At 34.5% G+C, this 14,398-nt stretch overlaps 1 protein-coding gene across 1 annotated transcript in view; it reads left to right on the top strand.

Moving 5' to 3' along the window:
* EML5 (EMAP like 5) overlaps nt 1-14,398 on the top strand; it is an 89,263-nt gene that overhangs the window by 58,114 nt on the left and 16,751 nt on the right. Inside the window, 8 exon segments of the mRNA XM_032224662.1 lie at nt 368-569; nt 1,606-1,732; nt 2,732-2,746; nt 6,017-6,025; nt 11,260-11,338; nt 12,053-12,182; nt 12,312-12,410; nt 13,844-13,864. Of these exon segments, the coding sequence (XP_032080553.1) occupies nt 368-569; nt 1,606-1,732; nt 2,732-2,746; nt 6,017-6,025; nt 11,260-11,338; nt 12,053-12,182; nt 12,312-12,410; nt 13,844-13,864 (682 nt within the window).

Below are 14,398 nucleotides of genomic sequence, written 5' to 3'. Positions count from 1 at the left end.
TGAGGGATTCATGCAAATTCTGAAATATTCATAAACTTATCAATCAAGCTTCATAACTGTGTTAATTATTAGTAAGAGTTTTTATGTTAAATCTGAATGTAAATATTCACTTATGCATTGTATAGTAGAATGTTCAAAAACTAAAGTATGCGCATATTTCAAAATTACTTTGCTAGAGACCTGTAAATTTGGGTTTTAATCTAATATCTCCTTTCTTTTATATCTGTTCTAGTAAGAATCCTAACATGAGTCTGTAGTTAAAGAAAAAAGAAAAAAACAAAAGCAAAAATCACTGACATTTTAATGTGTTTTTAGATAATTATTTTTATTTAATTGTGAAGTAAACATTTATATATTTTGCATTTAGGGAAAGTACAGCAAATTTAAGCGGTATGTGGCTCATAGTACACATGTAACAAATGTCCGCTGGGCTCACGATGACAGTTTATTAGTCAGTATTGGAGGAGGAGATATGTCGTTAATGCTATGGACCCATGAGATGGAGGGTCATCGAGAAAGTAGGCAGTGCGATAGCGAAGAATCTGACCTGGATTCTGAGGAAGATGGGGGTAAGTAACCATGTAAATTTTAAAGAATAGAATTATTTATTTTTATACAATCTGCAGTATGGAATAGCAACATCTATTTAGGTGTCATCGGTTATTTTTTTTAATGGTTCGATTATACATGAAGAGGTATAATCCAACCATAAGATCATAAGAACATATACCTGGCAGTTCGAAAGCATACAAATACAAGTAGGTACTACTTTGGTGGGAAGGTAACAACGTTCCTTGCACATTTGGGGTATAGTCATGGTGGCCACATGATCATGGAAATTGCCTTCGGACAATGCTGGCTCCCTTGGCCAAGAAACAGAGATGTGTACTGTGCCCTAGAATCTGACACAACAGATAGGGAAACCTTTCCTTTTTTATACTGGGGAAGAGAGTACGCTCTAAATGAGATCTGTTGAACCCACTACCCACAGGCTGCCTGTGGCCCTGGATAGCTAGTAATGCAGCCCCACAAGTTCGTAAAGTTTTAATATTATTATGTGATTTATGTACATTATACTATACATTTTATATGTATATTTTATATGCCCAAGGTAATTCTTCTTCATTCAAAAGCAAGCAAAAAGGTTGAACACTCATGTATTAAATGTTTTAGAGAGTGTTTTTTTTTTGTTTGGACCTAGAATATTTACTTATTTAGCATTGTGAATACTTTTTTAAATAGCATAAAGCAGGAGTGTGAAACTGGTGTGGTCCACGGGCCAGATGTGTCACACACAGGCCACGCATACCCCAGCTCCATGAAGGATAAACTGTTATGATACATCAAGAAATGTCATGATACATCACATGATGCCAATGTGATGTGGCAAGTTTGACACCTGTGGCATAAAATAAATAGTTGTAATATTATTGCAAAATGAAGTGGGTCTTTTAGGAAAAGAAAGATTCTTCCTGTTTGAAAGACTATATTAGAATCAAACTATTGATTTGTCTTTAGTCTGGAAAAGAATTCTTATATAAATAAATTATAATATCTAGCCTATTTTTAGCTCCAATATTACTAATATTGTGATTATTTTATTAGGATATGATAGTGATGTCACAAGGGAAAATGAAATTAATTACACCATTAAAGCCTTATCAACCAACATAAGACCTATGTTTGGAATCAAGCCTCATCTACAGCAAAAAGAGCCTTCAGCTGATGAAAGGTACTTCTAACTGTGCAAAACAAAACAAAAAATTATGTACTATATGGCTACTAACTTGCCATAGCAACTCTGGGCAACTAACATGCATATGGATTAAAAAGTTAATTTTATTACATGTTGACACATGAAACAATAATTAGTAATAAAATGCTTGAACTTAGGATCACTGGTTTAGTTAATGGCCTAATGGATCTCCATTTCTTCAGAAATAATTTGTATTACATACTTCAAAATCTGGTAACTGAATCCTGCTCTATTTCATATTCGCAGTTCTCCTGCAAATTCATCTGAATGCATCTCTGGGTTTTAACCATGAACCTTAGCTTTAAAGTCCTGTGTGGCATCATTAAATAAGATAACCAGTGCCCCAAAAAACCTCCACCGTAACTCTAACCTTAAGATGGGAATGTTGTGATAATAGTTTTCCTGCCAAGCCTAATAATATATTCTTTCTTCATGCATTATTCAGGCAGATATTTGAAAGTGTCATTTCTAGCACAGCTGGAAGCAAAACATTTGAGATTTGTAGGACATTCTTATAAGGCTGAAAGAGAACAAAAATAACTCTAGATTACTGCAGAGGTACATTTACTCAGGGACCAGTCTCTGCCTTGATGAAAAAAGATCTAATACATTTAAATACTTTCCTGTGGCACTGGTAAAAATATTTATTTCTAAGTAGTTTATAGAAGCTCACAATACATTGTACATCCTGTTGTCCATTATGCTTTACATGTACATTTTGTACTTAGTATCAATATCTTTGTTCAAAATTTACCTTGGGAATCTGTCCAGTCACAGGCTTACTAAAAATGCAGTATGAAAGTTATATTAATATGTCATTAAATATATGCTCTACAAATCATTATGCATTTTAAAAATTAGGGAATGAAACAATAATAATCCTCTTAATTAATTTCAGTTCTCTTTTTAGTACATTTATACTGTGTGTCTTTTGTAATTTAATTTTCCTATTCATTTTTTATGCTTGCTATGAAGGCAAGGAGTTGTAAGGTGAGTTACTCTTTATAAAATCATTATAAATCATGTTATTAAGTCAAATCTCATTAGAAAAAAGTAGATTTGAACTTAGGGAAATGATCTTATTTGTCAAGTGGATTCTAGGGAACACTGTGTTGGAACGATATGGTTTCCTTTGTGTTTACAAAACAATTTGAATGTGAGATTACTGTGTTTCCATCTCCGGCAAAGTATTCCTACGATTGCTAGGGCAACATCTGATGTGTGTGTCAGAGCCTATTGGATATATGAGCTTCTTCCCTCTGAGAGTGGGAGTATGATAATCTTAGGGGAAATTTTATACAAGATATTTTTGCCAACCTTCCAGAATAGCTGTTTCTGCCATCAGGAAATCACTGTCTTGGAAAATCCAAAAGGAGTTGTACTGAGGCTGGATGATTATTCTGTTAGATCCTAGCTACATACACCTATCTACCTATATGTTATAAGGATCGCGCAACTTTGCTTTACTTGAATCTTTACTGTCTTCTATCCATCCATATAATGTGAGAAAGTAGACCAACCCTTTAAGGGGATATGTTGCCCCAGCACTTTGAGAAGCACTGAGATTTATTTTTATTTTTAGGAAGGGACAGAGAAAAAGGTTTGCACAATCTATTTGTTGGTGTTTTCTTATAGCTCAACTCCTCATACTCCTCAGGTTGCCCATTGAATAGTATGTGGAATATTACCAGGGAGAGTTGGGAAAGAAACTTGTTTTGGGGAAAAACCAGATGTTATGTTGAATTAATTACTGCCTTTCATATTTTTACTTCTTAAACTTCTTTAAAAAAATACACCTGATACAATTGTCTGTGAGGGGAGTACAAGAAGGTGGGGTTTTAATTATCTTCTTATTTGATTATGAATATTTATTACATATTATTACAAAGGGTAAGAAAGCTGCTGTGATCAAACAGCTTCTCCTAATAGTTTCCACATAAACAAACAAACAAACAAACAAATAAACAAAGCAAAAAAAGCAAATATAAATTCCATTTTTATAGAAAATATTTATTTATTTATACATACATACTCACTCCTTACATTATCTGCCTGACATTAGTAGGCGACTGGGAGTTTTCTTTCTATTGTACCAATAAGGAGGTTCTAAGACTTGAAGACTGTCAGCTAATAAATGTGTTTAGTATTGAGCATTTGCTGGAAATGGGAATAAGCATTGAATTCAGTGGCACTTACATTTCATATTGGAGAAGGTTTCTTCTCCAATACATCATACATACATACATACATACATACATACATACATACATACATACATACATAAAAGCATGCAATTCTGAGGCTTCCCAACAGTATATAGGATTAAAAGCAGAAAAACAATACAAATGTAAGCATCTGGAAAAAAACACTCTATCAGATAAAATTTGACAGGGGCTCAGCACTACCCTAATCCAAATCCTTGGGGAACAGCCAAATTTTCACTGATGTTTTGAACATCATCAGGGTGGGACCCATATAACACCTAGGCTGATAATGTTCCAGAGGGCAAATGTCTTGGAAACTGGATGAAAATTATCCAGAATTGTTGGGTCAAGGGCTGACTTCTTGAGGAGAAGTTACATCACTGGTTGATTTAAAGATGGAGGAACCAGCCTTTCCATAAAGGAAGCTGTAATTGCATGGACCACCCAGGCTACTTTAACAACATAGAACAACCTGAATAGGTTGCTGAGCTCATTTTTAAGGATCCTGTCTATATCATAAGTGACAGGCTTAAAAACAGCCCAGGTAAAAGACATCAAACACCTTAGTTGGACTTGCAACTTGAAACTTTGAAAACATCTGAATAGTTTTATCCATCAAGTAGCTAAAATATTCTGCAAGCAACTCTGTGAACCCTGCACTCCACCAGGAAGAAACAAGTCACACTAAACAGGGCGATTGGGAGAATATTGGTGGATATAATAACAAGAGTAGAGAAATAACATATTGCCACCCATAGGCTTATTTGCGTTTGGCCAGATTCATTCCTCGCTCTAGTGCTCTTACTAATGCAGATCTTTTGTTTTCAAATGATTGTTTCAAGAAACCAAAGCTATATCAGACCCCAAACTACTGTATCTTTGTTACAATAATTAAAGATCTATATTAAGCAATCTTTCTAAATTATGCAAGTTTTAGAATCCAGAGTGGATTCTAAATTACCCTCCCCTGATGTAATTTATTGTTGGATGACACTAGTCTCTGGGTTGGCAGGAAAATTTTAATAAAGTGCTTAACAAATGAAATGAAAATGATATTGAGCAAGAGTATTCCTATGAGAAGGTTGATGGAATGGATTTAAAGTTTATACAATCTAGTTTGTGTATTACAATTTGGATGATATAAGTATTAGATAGTATTGTGGAAAAAGATGGCATATTGTAAACCTTTACAATATTGTACAGAGGTGCATCAAAATCTTCATCTGTAGAGTTGCTTCCAAAAGGATTACTACAAGTATTGTTGCTCAAATGAGATTATTTCGCTGTTCATACTTTCTTTCATACCAATATATTGTGCAAAGAAAAACACTGAAGAAGTGATGAGGAAAACATGGTGAATTTACCAATGGAAGCTGGCTATACTTCATGAAATTCTGTATATAGGGCATGGTGACTACATAAAGGCTCTGTTTTGCTGACACTGCAGTTCAGTTCAGAGGTTTTAAATATTTTTAAGTAATGGTAAGAGGCATAGAACTCTACATATCACCCCCCTCTTCTGATGCTTTTCTTGCTGTGTTCAGTGACAATAAATGACCAAATGCTACTCAGAGTTGCTTGAACTTTACTGTTCATCATTGGGGATCCAAATAAATCATATGAATAAAAATATATTTAATTTATATGCAGCCCTACTTCCATCATCACTGGAATAGTTCCTTGAAAAACATTCAATTTTTTTCCTTCAACTTTTTGCCTCTTGGTAGTAATACATCTTCAAAAAAATTTTTTAGACTCAGGCATTGTGCTGAAGAGAAAATTAAAAGAATTCTGCAATAATGGCGAATGTCTGTAGCGCGGGTGTAGGATGAGGGTGAAGGTTCATTCTCCTTGTGGATTGGTTTCTAAATGTTTCATCACCAGGCTATATAACATCTTTAGTGGAGTTTAGGGGATGAAAGAATTCTATATAAACCTTACCTATTATGAAGAAAAAAATACTGATATTTTTCCAAAAGCACCCATTTTAATGTATCAGTTTCAAGCTAGATTAGTATAAGTAATCATATTCTTTTTCCTATCTGCTGCTGAAAAGGGGTTCCAGGTAATACTTTCTCTTTCATCCACCTACTCCATATTTCTGTATCATCTTCCATTACCCTCCAAAGCCATCTGCCACTGTAGTATCATTATTTATACCTGCACTTACCAACATTTATCATGCTGTGTTAGTTGCATACATAGGTAAATCTTAATAAAGTAACTACTATTATGTGAACAAACATAAAATAAAACTAATGTGTGAAATTCAGTCAATTGTCAAAGACAAGTTGACATAGGTTTTATTGGAAATGTTACATGTGGTAATCGTTAATTTAGGTCCCTATTTCACATTTATTTTTAAGAGATGAATGAAACTTCTGGCAGGGGATAAAAAAGGTAATAGCGAAATCAAAAATTAGGCAAGAAACAGCTTCTCTATAGACTTGTTAAAATTATTTAATGATATTTCTATCTCTGATAAAGAACATTTTGCAATTATTCTTTTCATAGATAGAAGACAGAACCTTCTTGCAATCTGATTCTTATGTGGCTATGTGGGGAGAGAACCACTGCTTTTGCAGATTGTCTCTACCTCATAATTAGGAAATAAGAGATAGATGAATTATTGTCATAGAGCTGGAACAAATTGCAAATAAAACACATTAAAATAAAATAAAAACAGGATAAGACTTTTTAGTTAGTGGTAGATTTATCTACCAATAGACAATCAAAGTATGCCTAATTTTACAGGCAGTATTAACAGACTTTAGCTGCATTCAAGAAAACTAAATAATATTGATCTAATAACAGTTGTATATAAAAATAAGCAGGATTTCTGTGTTTTAACGGATAAGGCATTATAAGAGAGGTTACAAGGATCCTTATAGAGGGTACAAGGGCAAGATATAATTTCAGTAGTTCCTATCTACAGGGCACAGTCTTAGCTCATAAGAAACTTTTGTATACTGGCCCTTCAATACTCCTATAGGGAGAATGTTGCATTGGTGCTCTTCAAAATTTGGAAACAGTTAAATGACGTCTATATCTTGCTGATTTGAAATGGGAGTGGGAGGACTTAACTGCTCAGAAAAACTTTTTGCGTTGAGCAGACTAGTGCTATTGGGCTTCTAGATCTTTATTTATTTCATTTGTAAAATGTATTGGCCACCCATCTTATGCAGAATGACTCTGGATGACTTACAATCATAAAAAATAAAAACTGTATAAAGCTAAAAGCTATTTTCCAAAGCACTTGAAGGCCAGACAAGGAATAATGGATGGAAATTTACCAAGGAGAGATTCAACTTAGAAATAAGGAGGAACTTTCTGATGAGAACAATCAACCAATGGAACAGCTTGCCTTTGGAAGTTGTAGGAGTTTCATCATTTAAAGATTTTCAAGAAGAAATTGGACTGCCATTTGTCAGAAATGGTGTTGGGTGTCTTTCTTGAGTGGGGAGTTGGACTAGATGACTTTTAAGGTCCCTTCCAACGCTGTTAATCTGTTAATCTAAATAACACATTGCTTAAATGCATAGTTCACACCTATAACCTATCATTAAGAAGACTCTTCTGGAAATATTAAGAAGTTAGAATTTTTGTGAAATTGTCCTGGTTTATACTGAATCATAGCTGTTCTCAATAAGGAAAGAATGCAAACTTGGGGCGGGGGGCAGAATAGTATTTGCAAGCCAGTGTGGTATGATGCAAGTCTATGTACCTATTTCACTTTAACCTGTTTCCTTAACTGAGAAATAAAGAGCTAACTGGAAATTACCTTTAGGAATTTAGATTAGACCCTTTCAAGAGGAGATAGGATGTATAAGACCCCAGCTGGGCACTGAAGAATAATTGCACTTCTCTGAATATAGCTTCAGTGCTGGGATATTCTGCACTTCTCTGGTAAAATGAAATTGAATTGCAATAGCTGCTTTTTGAGCATTTTGCATTTTGATTGAACTATGAAAAACCATGCTCACTCCAGATATTTAAAGGCTTTCACTTATTCAATATTCTGGCAATCTAACATTTAGGCATGAAATTTAGGTCTCTTTGCAAAAATCAAAATCTTATGTAACTGGTTTCAAATGTTTCCTCATAGCAGACATTGGCTAGGACACTCAAAGCTCATTTAAATGCAGTTAAAGCTCCTTCTGTAAGTTTACCACAAGGTTGCAGTGTACCTATTAGGCTAGTTTTGAGGAATAAAATTCTGATTGATTGATTTTGGCCACAAATGGATTTATGGTGAAATTCGAAAAATTAGAATATCGTGCAAAAGTTCATTTATTTTAGTAATGCAACTTAAAAGGTGAAACTAATATATGAGATAGATTCATTCAATGCAAAGCAAGATAGTTCAAGTCGTGATTTGTCATAATTGTGATGATTATGGCTTACAGCTCATGAAAACCAAATCCACAATCTCAGAAAATTAGAATATTACATGCAATCAATAAAACAAGGATTGTACATAGAACAATATCGGACCTCTGAAAAGTATAAGCATGAATATGTACTCAGTACTTGGTGTGGGCCCCTTTTGCAGCAATTACTGCCTCAATGTAGCGTGGCATGGAAACTATCAGCCTGTGGCACTGCTGAGGTGTTATGGAAGACCAGGATGCTTCAATAGCAGCCTTCAGTTTTTTTGAATTGTTTGGTCTCATGTCTCTCATCTTTCTCTTGGCAATGCCCCATAGATTCTCTATGGGGTTCAGGTCAGGCGAGTTTGCAGGCCATCAAGCACAGTAATCCCACAGTCATTGAACCAGGTTTTGGTGCTTTTGACAGTGTGGGCAGGTGCCAAGTCCTGCTGGAAAATGAACTCAGTATCCCCATAAAGCTCATCTGCGGAAGGAAGCATGAAGTGCTCCAAAATCTCCTGATAGACGGCTCCATTGACCCTGGACTTAATGAAGCACAGTGGACCAACACCAGCAAATGATATGGCTCCCCAAATCAACACAGATTGTGGAAACTTCACACTGAACTTCAAGCATCTTGCAGTGTGTGTCTCTCATTCTTCCTCCATACTCTGGGTCCTTGGTTTCCAAATGAGATGCAAAAGTTGCTCTCATCAGAAAAGAGGATTTTGGACCATTGAGCAACAGACCAGATCTGTTTTTCTTTAGCCCAGGTAAGACGCTACTGACATTGTCTGTTGTTCAGGAGCGGCTTGACAAGAGGAATACAACATTTGAAGCCCATGTCCAGGATCCGTCTGTGTGTGGTTGCTCTTGATGCACTGACTCCAGCCTCAGTCCATGCCTTGTGAAAGTCCCCAACACTTTTGAATGGCCTTTTCCTGACAGTCCTCTCCTGCTGCTCATGCACCTTTTTCTTCCACATTTTCCCCTTCCACATGACTTTCTATTAATGTGCTTTGATACAGCACTTTGGGAATATCCAACTTCTTTTGCAATTACCTTTTGAGGCTTTCCCTCCTTATGCAGGGTGTCAATGATGGTTTTCTGCACAACTGTCAGGTCAGCAGTCTTTCCCATGATTGTGATTCCTACTGAACCAGACTGAGAGACCATTTAAAGGCTCAGGAACCCTTTGCAGGTGTTATGGCTTAATTAGCTGATTAGAGTGGGATACTTTGAGCCTACAATATTCTAATTTTCTGAGATTGTGGATTTGGTTTTCATGAGCTGTAAGCCATAATCATCACAATTATGACAAATCACGGCTTGAACTATCTTGCTTTGCATGTATCTATCTCATATATTAGTTTCACCTTTTAAGTTGCATTACTGAAATAATTGAACTTTTGCACGATATTCTAATTTTTGGAGTTTCACCTGTACAGATTAAATAGCAAGTTGGAATCTCATTCATATGGTGCCTTTGCAAAGACTTTCATTTTATGGTTCTTAAAGATATTGTCCAGTAGCTGTTTACCTATAAAGTGGTTTATAATCTTAGTCCATCATTCTGCTTTGTGAAATAGATAGAATGCAGATCTAAAATCAATAAATGCTACATACAATAATGTTCTAGTTGTGTACATTTCAGCCAAAAGTTGAAGTATAAGGGCATAAAGTATAAGGTATTATAGAATGATAAGTTGTAAACCTAGTCTGTTGCTAAGTGCTCTAGATTCATCCAGTTGACTAATTTGTTGTATATTTTAATTAAGCATCTTTAACAAATTCAGATTTTGAACTGCTATATTCTTACTTGGTTTCTGAGTCGTGGTGGCACAGTGATTAGAATGCATACTGCAGGCTACTTCTGCTGACTGCTAGTTGCCTGCAATTTGGCAATTCGAATCACCAGGCTCAAGGTTGCCTCAGCCTTCCACCCTTCCGAGTTCAGTAAAATGGGGACCCATATTGTTGGGGGCAATATGCTGACTCTGTGAAAAACGCTTACAAAAGGACTGTATACACCGTGAAGTGGTATATAAGTCTAAGTGCTATTGCTATCATGCTTTCTTCCTCTTCACTGTATCCTTTTGCTGCTTGTGTCATGTCATTGTGAAATAATATACAGAGGGATCAGAGAAGTCTGTGAGATATTTGTTCCATCATTGTACATCTTGTGATGGCATTTGGGACCTCATTTTTTTTCACTCATTGTCTACACTTTTAACCCTGATAGTGAGCAGCCAATCCTATTTTATTCTTGCCATTATTCTCAGAATAATAAAGACTAAAGAATTTTTCACTTTATCTAATTTGCACTACCTATGGTATTTGCCAATGTATATTGTTTTGGCTACTAATAGGAATATCTTGAGATATTTTAAAATTATATGATTCTTGTTGTTGAGTATGGTATGCTACAAAATACTACTATAATTTTTGCTACCCCTGGAATAGTATTCATCTCTAGTCACTCAAATAAGAGTTATGAATACATTATCTACATATGAGCAGAATAAAGACAAGTTTAGGAAATGAATAAATAGAAGATATGGAAAGTGAGAAGGCTAATTCTGCCAAGAAAGTTTAATTTTTTATGGCTAATAAACACATTAATAAGCAAAGAAAAGAGATCTATATTAACTTAGTTTCTTTATCTCAAGAATGAATTAATACTGTCCATGTGATAATTAAATATACTTAATTTTTATTTCATTAGTTTATACAGTTTTTTAAATGTGGAAGGCAATTAACAAAATTAATAATGTATTCATAATTAAATAAACTTTTATATAAAACCAATTTCTAATATATTAGCCAGATAGGCTAACATTTTTCATTGTCCAGGTGACAGTTCAAAAGATATTGTTTTATACTGAATAGGTGACAGACAATTTTTCTTATTCTCAGTTCTTTGTTTCAGACCACCAGTTAGTAGGGCACTGCCTCAGCCTGAAAAACTCCAAACAAATAATGTTGGGAAAAAGAAGAGACCTATAGAGGTAAGAAAAACTGCTGGTTTTAAAAACATATTATTTAAGCTATAATTTCAAGAACTATAGGGAACTATCACATTAAAAATATTAGATAAATGTAGAAGCTCTATTTGACCAAGTAGAGCAGGGATGTCAAACTCAAGGCCCGCAGGCCACATCTGGCCCATGATGTGGTCGAATCCGACCCGCGAGGTCATCCTGGAAAATGTAAGGGGCCAGCCTGCATCACTTCGGCTCAGTCTACCCATGTCGCTTCAGCCCAGTCTACCAATGTGAAGAGGAAACATCGGAGCAGCAGTTTGGGGAGTGGCATCAAGCTGATTATGCCCACCCAGCTGGCCATGCCCACCCAGTCAGCCACACCTGCCCAGCCCCCTGAAGTTAACCACAGCCCTGATGTGGCCCTCAATAAAATTGAGTTTAACACCCCTGAAGTAGAGGGAATAAATTATAACATATGATGTGATGTTTTATTCCGTATCTATTTAAAACTTCCAATAATTAAATCGGCTAGTTCTTCGGGGTTAAAATTGAAGAACAGAGTGAAGTAGGAGGTTTAGAAGACATAAATCCTGTTTGTTGTCAATTATGTACGTGGTAGTGTAATGTGGTAATGTATGTTTTTCTCAGTGTTTTGGTGGAACTATTAAAAGTTGTTTAATACAAATGTTTAAAACCTTTTTATATAAGAATCCAGTGATTCTAAATATGTTTTCTTAGGATTTAGTGCTCGAACTGGTATTTGGATACCGCGGTAGAGATGGCAGAAACAATGTGCACTATTTGAATGATGGTGCTGACATAATTTATCATACAGCATCAGTTGGGATTCTATATAATGTGGCAACAGGTAGGAAAACTACGTATCTATAAAAGAAAATAGTATGAAACAGTATTCATGTTGCCTTCTGTAATGATGTTTTTTCCCTCCAGATGTAATACTGTGCTTGAAATAATATATATACATTTTTCTCTTTAGGTTCTCAGTCTTTTTATCAGGAACATAATGATGACATTTTGTGCCTCACTATAAATCAGCATCCCAAATTTGTCAACCTTGTGGCAACTGGCCAAGTAGGTATGTTTCAATTTTTTAAGAAAAAAACAATATATACTGTATTTGGGCAGGGAGCCAGATGAATTCATAAAGAGGAAAAAGCATTTAGTTACATTGCTTCTGATTGGCTAATTATTGGAGTCAATTAAATTTATTCTTGTATCATTAAAAATTATTCATAAATCTATTCCTGTTTTTACAATGCCAATTATATTTTCATCCCAGCATTCATTTTTATTTTGCATAACACTATAAAGCCTGCTATATGCAAACTACAGTATTTTAAATAATAAAATAAACATAGCTATGAAATGAAGAAAATAGTTTGAAGAATATTGGATGAAGAGAAGATTCTATAGCTTGAAGATAAACAAATTACATATAACCACATGCTCTGTCTTGTGAAGGTTGAAAAAGTAGATCTCAAATGTCAGTACATGGATTTTACACAAAATGCACAAAATTCTCCTATGATCATTTGTGAATGATGTCCAGATACAAACAACACAATGTAGTCATGGTTGTGATACATCACAATCATGATAACACAAAAGTTATATATCAGATCACTATGCAAATTACATATATTCTATTATTTAAAGTAATTTACATAATGTATTATTATCATAACCTAAATGACACAAAGGGCATAACTTGTTTTGCTACAATGGAATCTTCTTCAGTTTACTGAACTTTGGAGAATAACTATCACCCTTTTCTAATTAGTTTGTTAAATAAAATGTCATTTTACTGATCTTTATTCTTTCATTCTAATGTGATTCCCTGAAGATAATTAAAGAAACTTGCTTGGAATTGTCTCATCTTAGGCTACATGAGGAAGAGAAAGAATTTTCCCAAATAAAACTTTAAAAAGATGAAATAATTGAAAAGCAATTATTGTAAATAATCCTGTCTCCCATAATTAAAATCTATCTTCAGTCAGGTTGGATAAACACATTATGCACAGTCCTAATTTTGAGGAAACTATAGTTTGGGAACACTTGTAGTATTGCATGGAATTAGAAAGAGAGAAATTTTAGTACAAAGGCAGTTTTTCACTCACATAATACCGTGTTTCACTGTTTGGCCTAACTGCAAAACTCTGAACTCTCTGAAAGTAGCTAAGATAATACATTTTCTGCACTTCTGTGGATTGCTTCAGAAAGAACAAGAACGTGATCTGTCTTTAGCCAAATAACATTTCTCTGCAAAGTGAAAATTCCATATACGGTAATTTAGATGTGAATAATCTACAAGATTGATGTAAAGAAAAGTCTCTGTTTTTGCTCCGAACAGTTTATCTTGTGCTTGGGAACAGCATCTAATTGCATAGAGATAGCTTAAGTTTAGATTTATTTTTGAGAATAAATTGAAATTATACACTTTATGCCACACATATATAAATTATCATCTTTTTTGTTTGTAATGATTTTTCTACTGGTTTTCCATTACAGGAGACTCAGCAGACATGTCAAGTAAGAAAAAAGCTAAATTTTAATATCTTCAATTATAACTAAGCATTTTCTGTTATTTAGTGTGTTGTAAATAACTGATTATATTTACATGGTATGAAAACATATTAGTAGTTTTTTCATTCAAAACATAAAATTTAACAATTTTTAAATGTTCAAAATTTCCCTTGATTGAAATAAAATATTCATTCTTTGTAATGATAATGTTATTGTTAGTAATAAACCATTTCTGAACTACATTTCTGTTGAGCCTATTCCTTCTCAATAAATTGTAGCTTTTCAAGTCTATGTTCCAAATACGTATGTCATCCTATTTGATTGTAGTGGCACCTGTGACAACATATTTGTCCTTCTTGTCAGGCTTCTGGGAGCAAGCTGGGTTAGACCAGAACAAGTCTTTGAGTTCTGATTAATAAAATGTATTAAGAGACATTAAAGTAACATATCATTTCTAGCAGCACTCTGCTTTCAAGTGAAAAACCTGTATCTAGGCAAATCAGGGCAGAAGAATGTGCTTCTCGTTCATAAATGTTTGCC

Source organism: Thamnophis elegans, chromosome 1 (assembly GCF_009769535.1).
Source record: "Thamnophis elegans isolate rThaEle1 chromosome 1, rThaEle1.pri, whole genome shotgun sequence".
Taxonomy (NCBI): Eukaryota; Metazoa; Chordata; class Lepidosauria; order Squamata; family Colubridae; genus Thamnophis; species Thamnophis elegans.
Note: the sequence above shows the minus strand (reverse complement) of the source record. Positions and strands in the feature narration are given on the sequence as shown.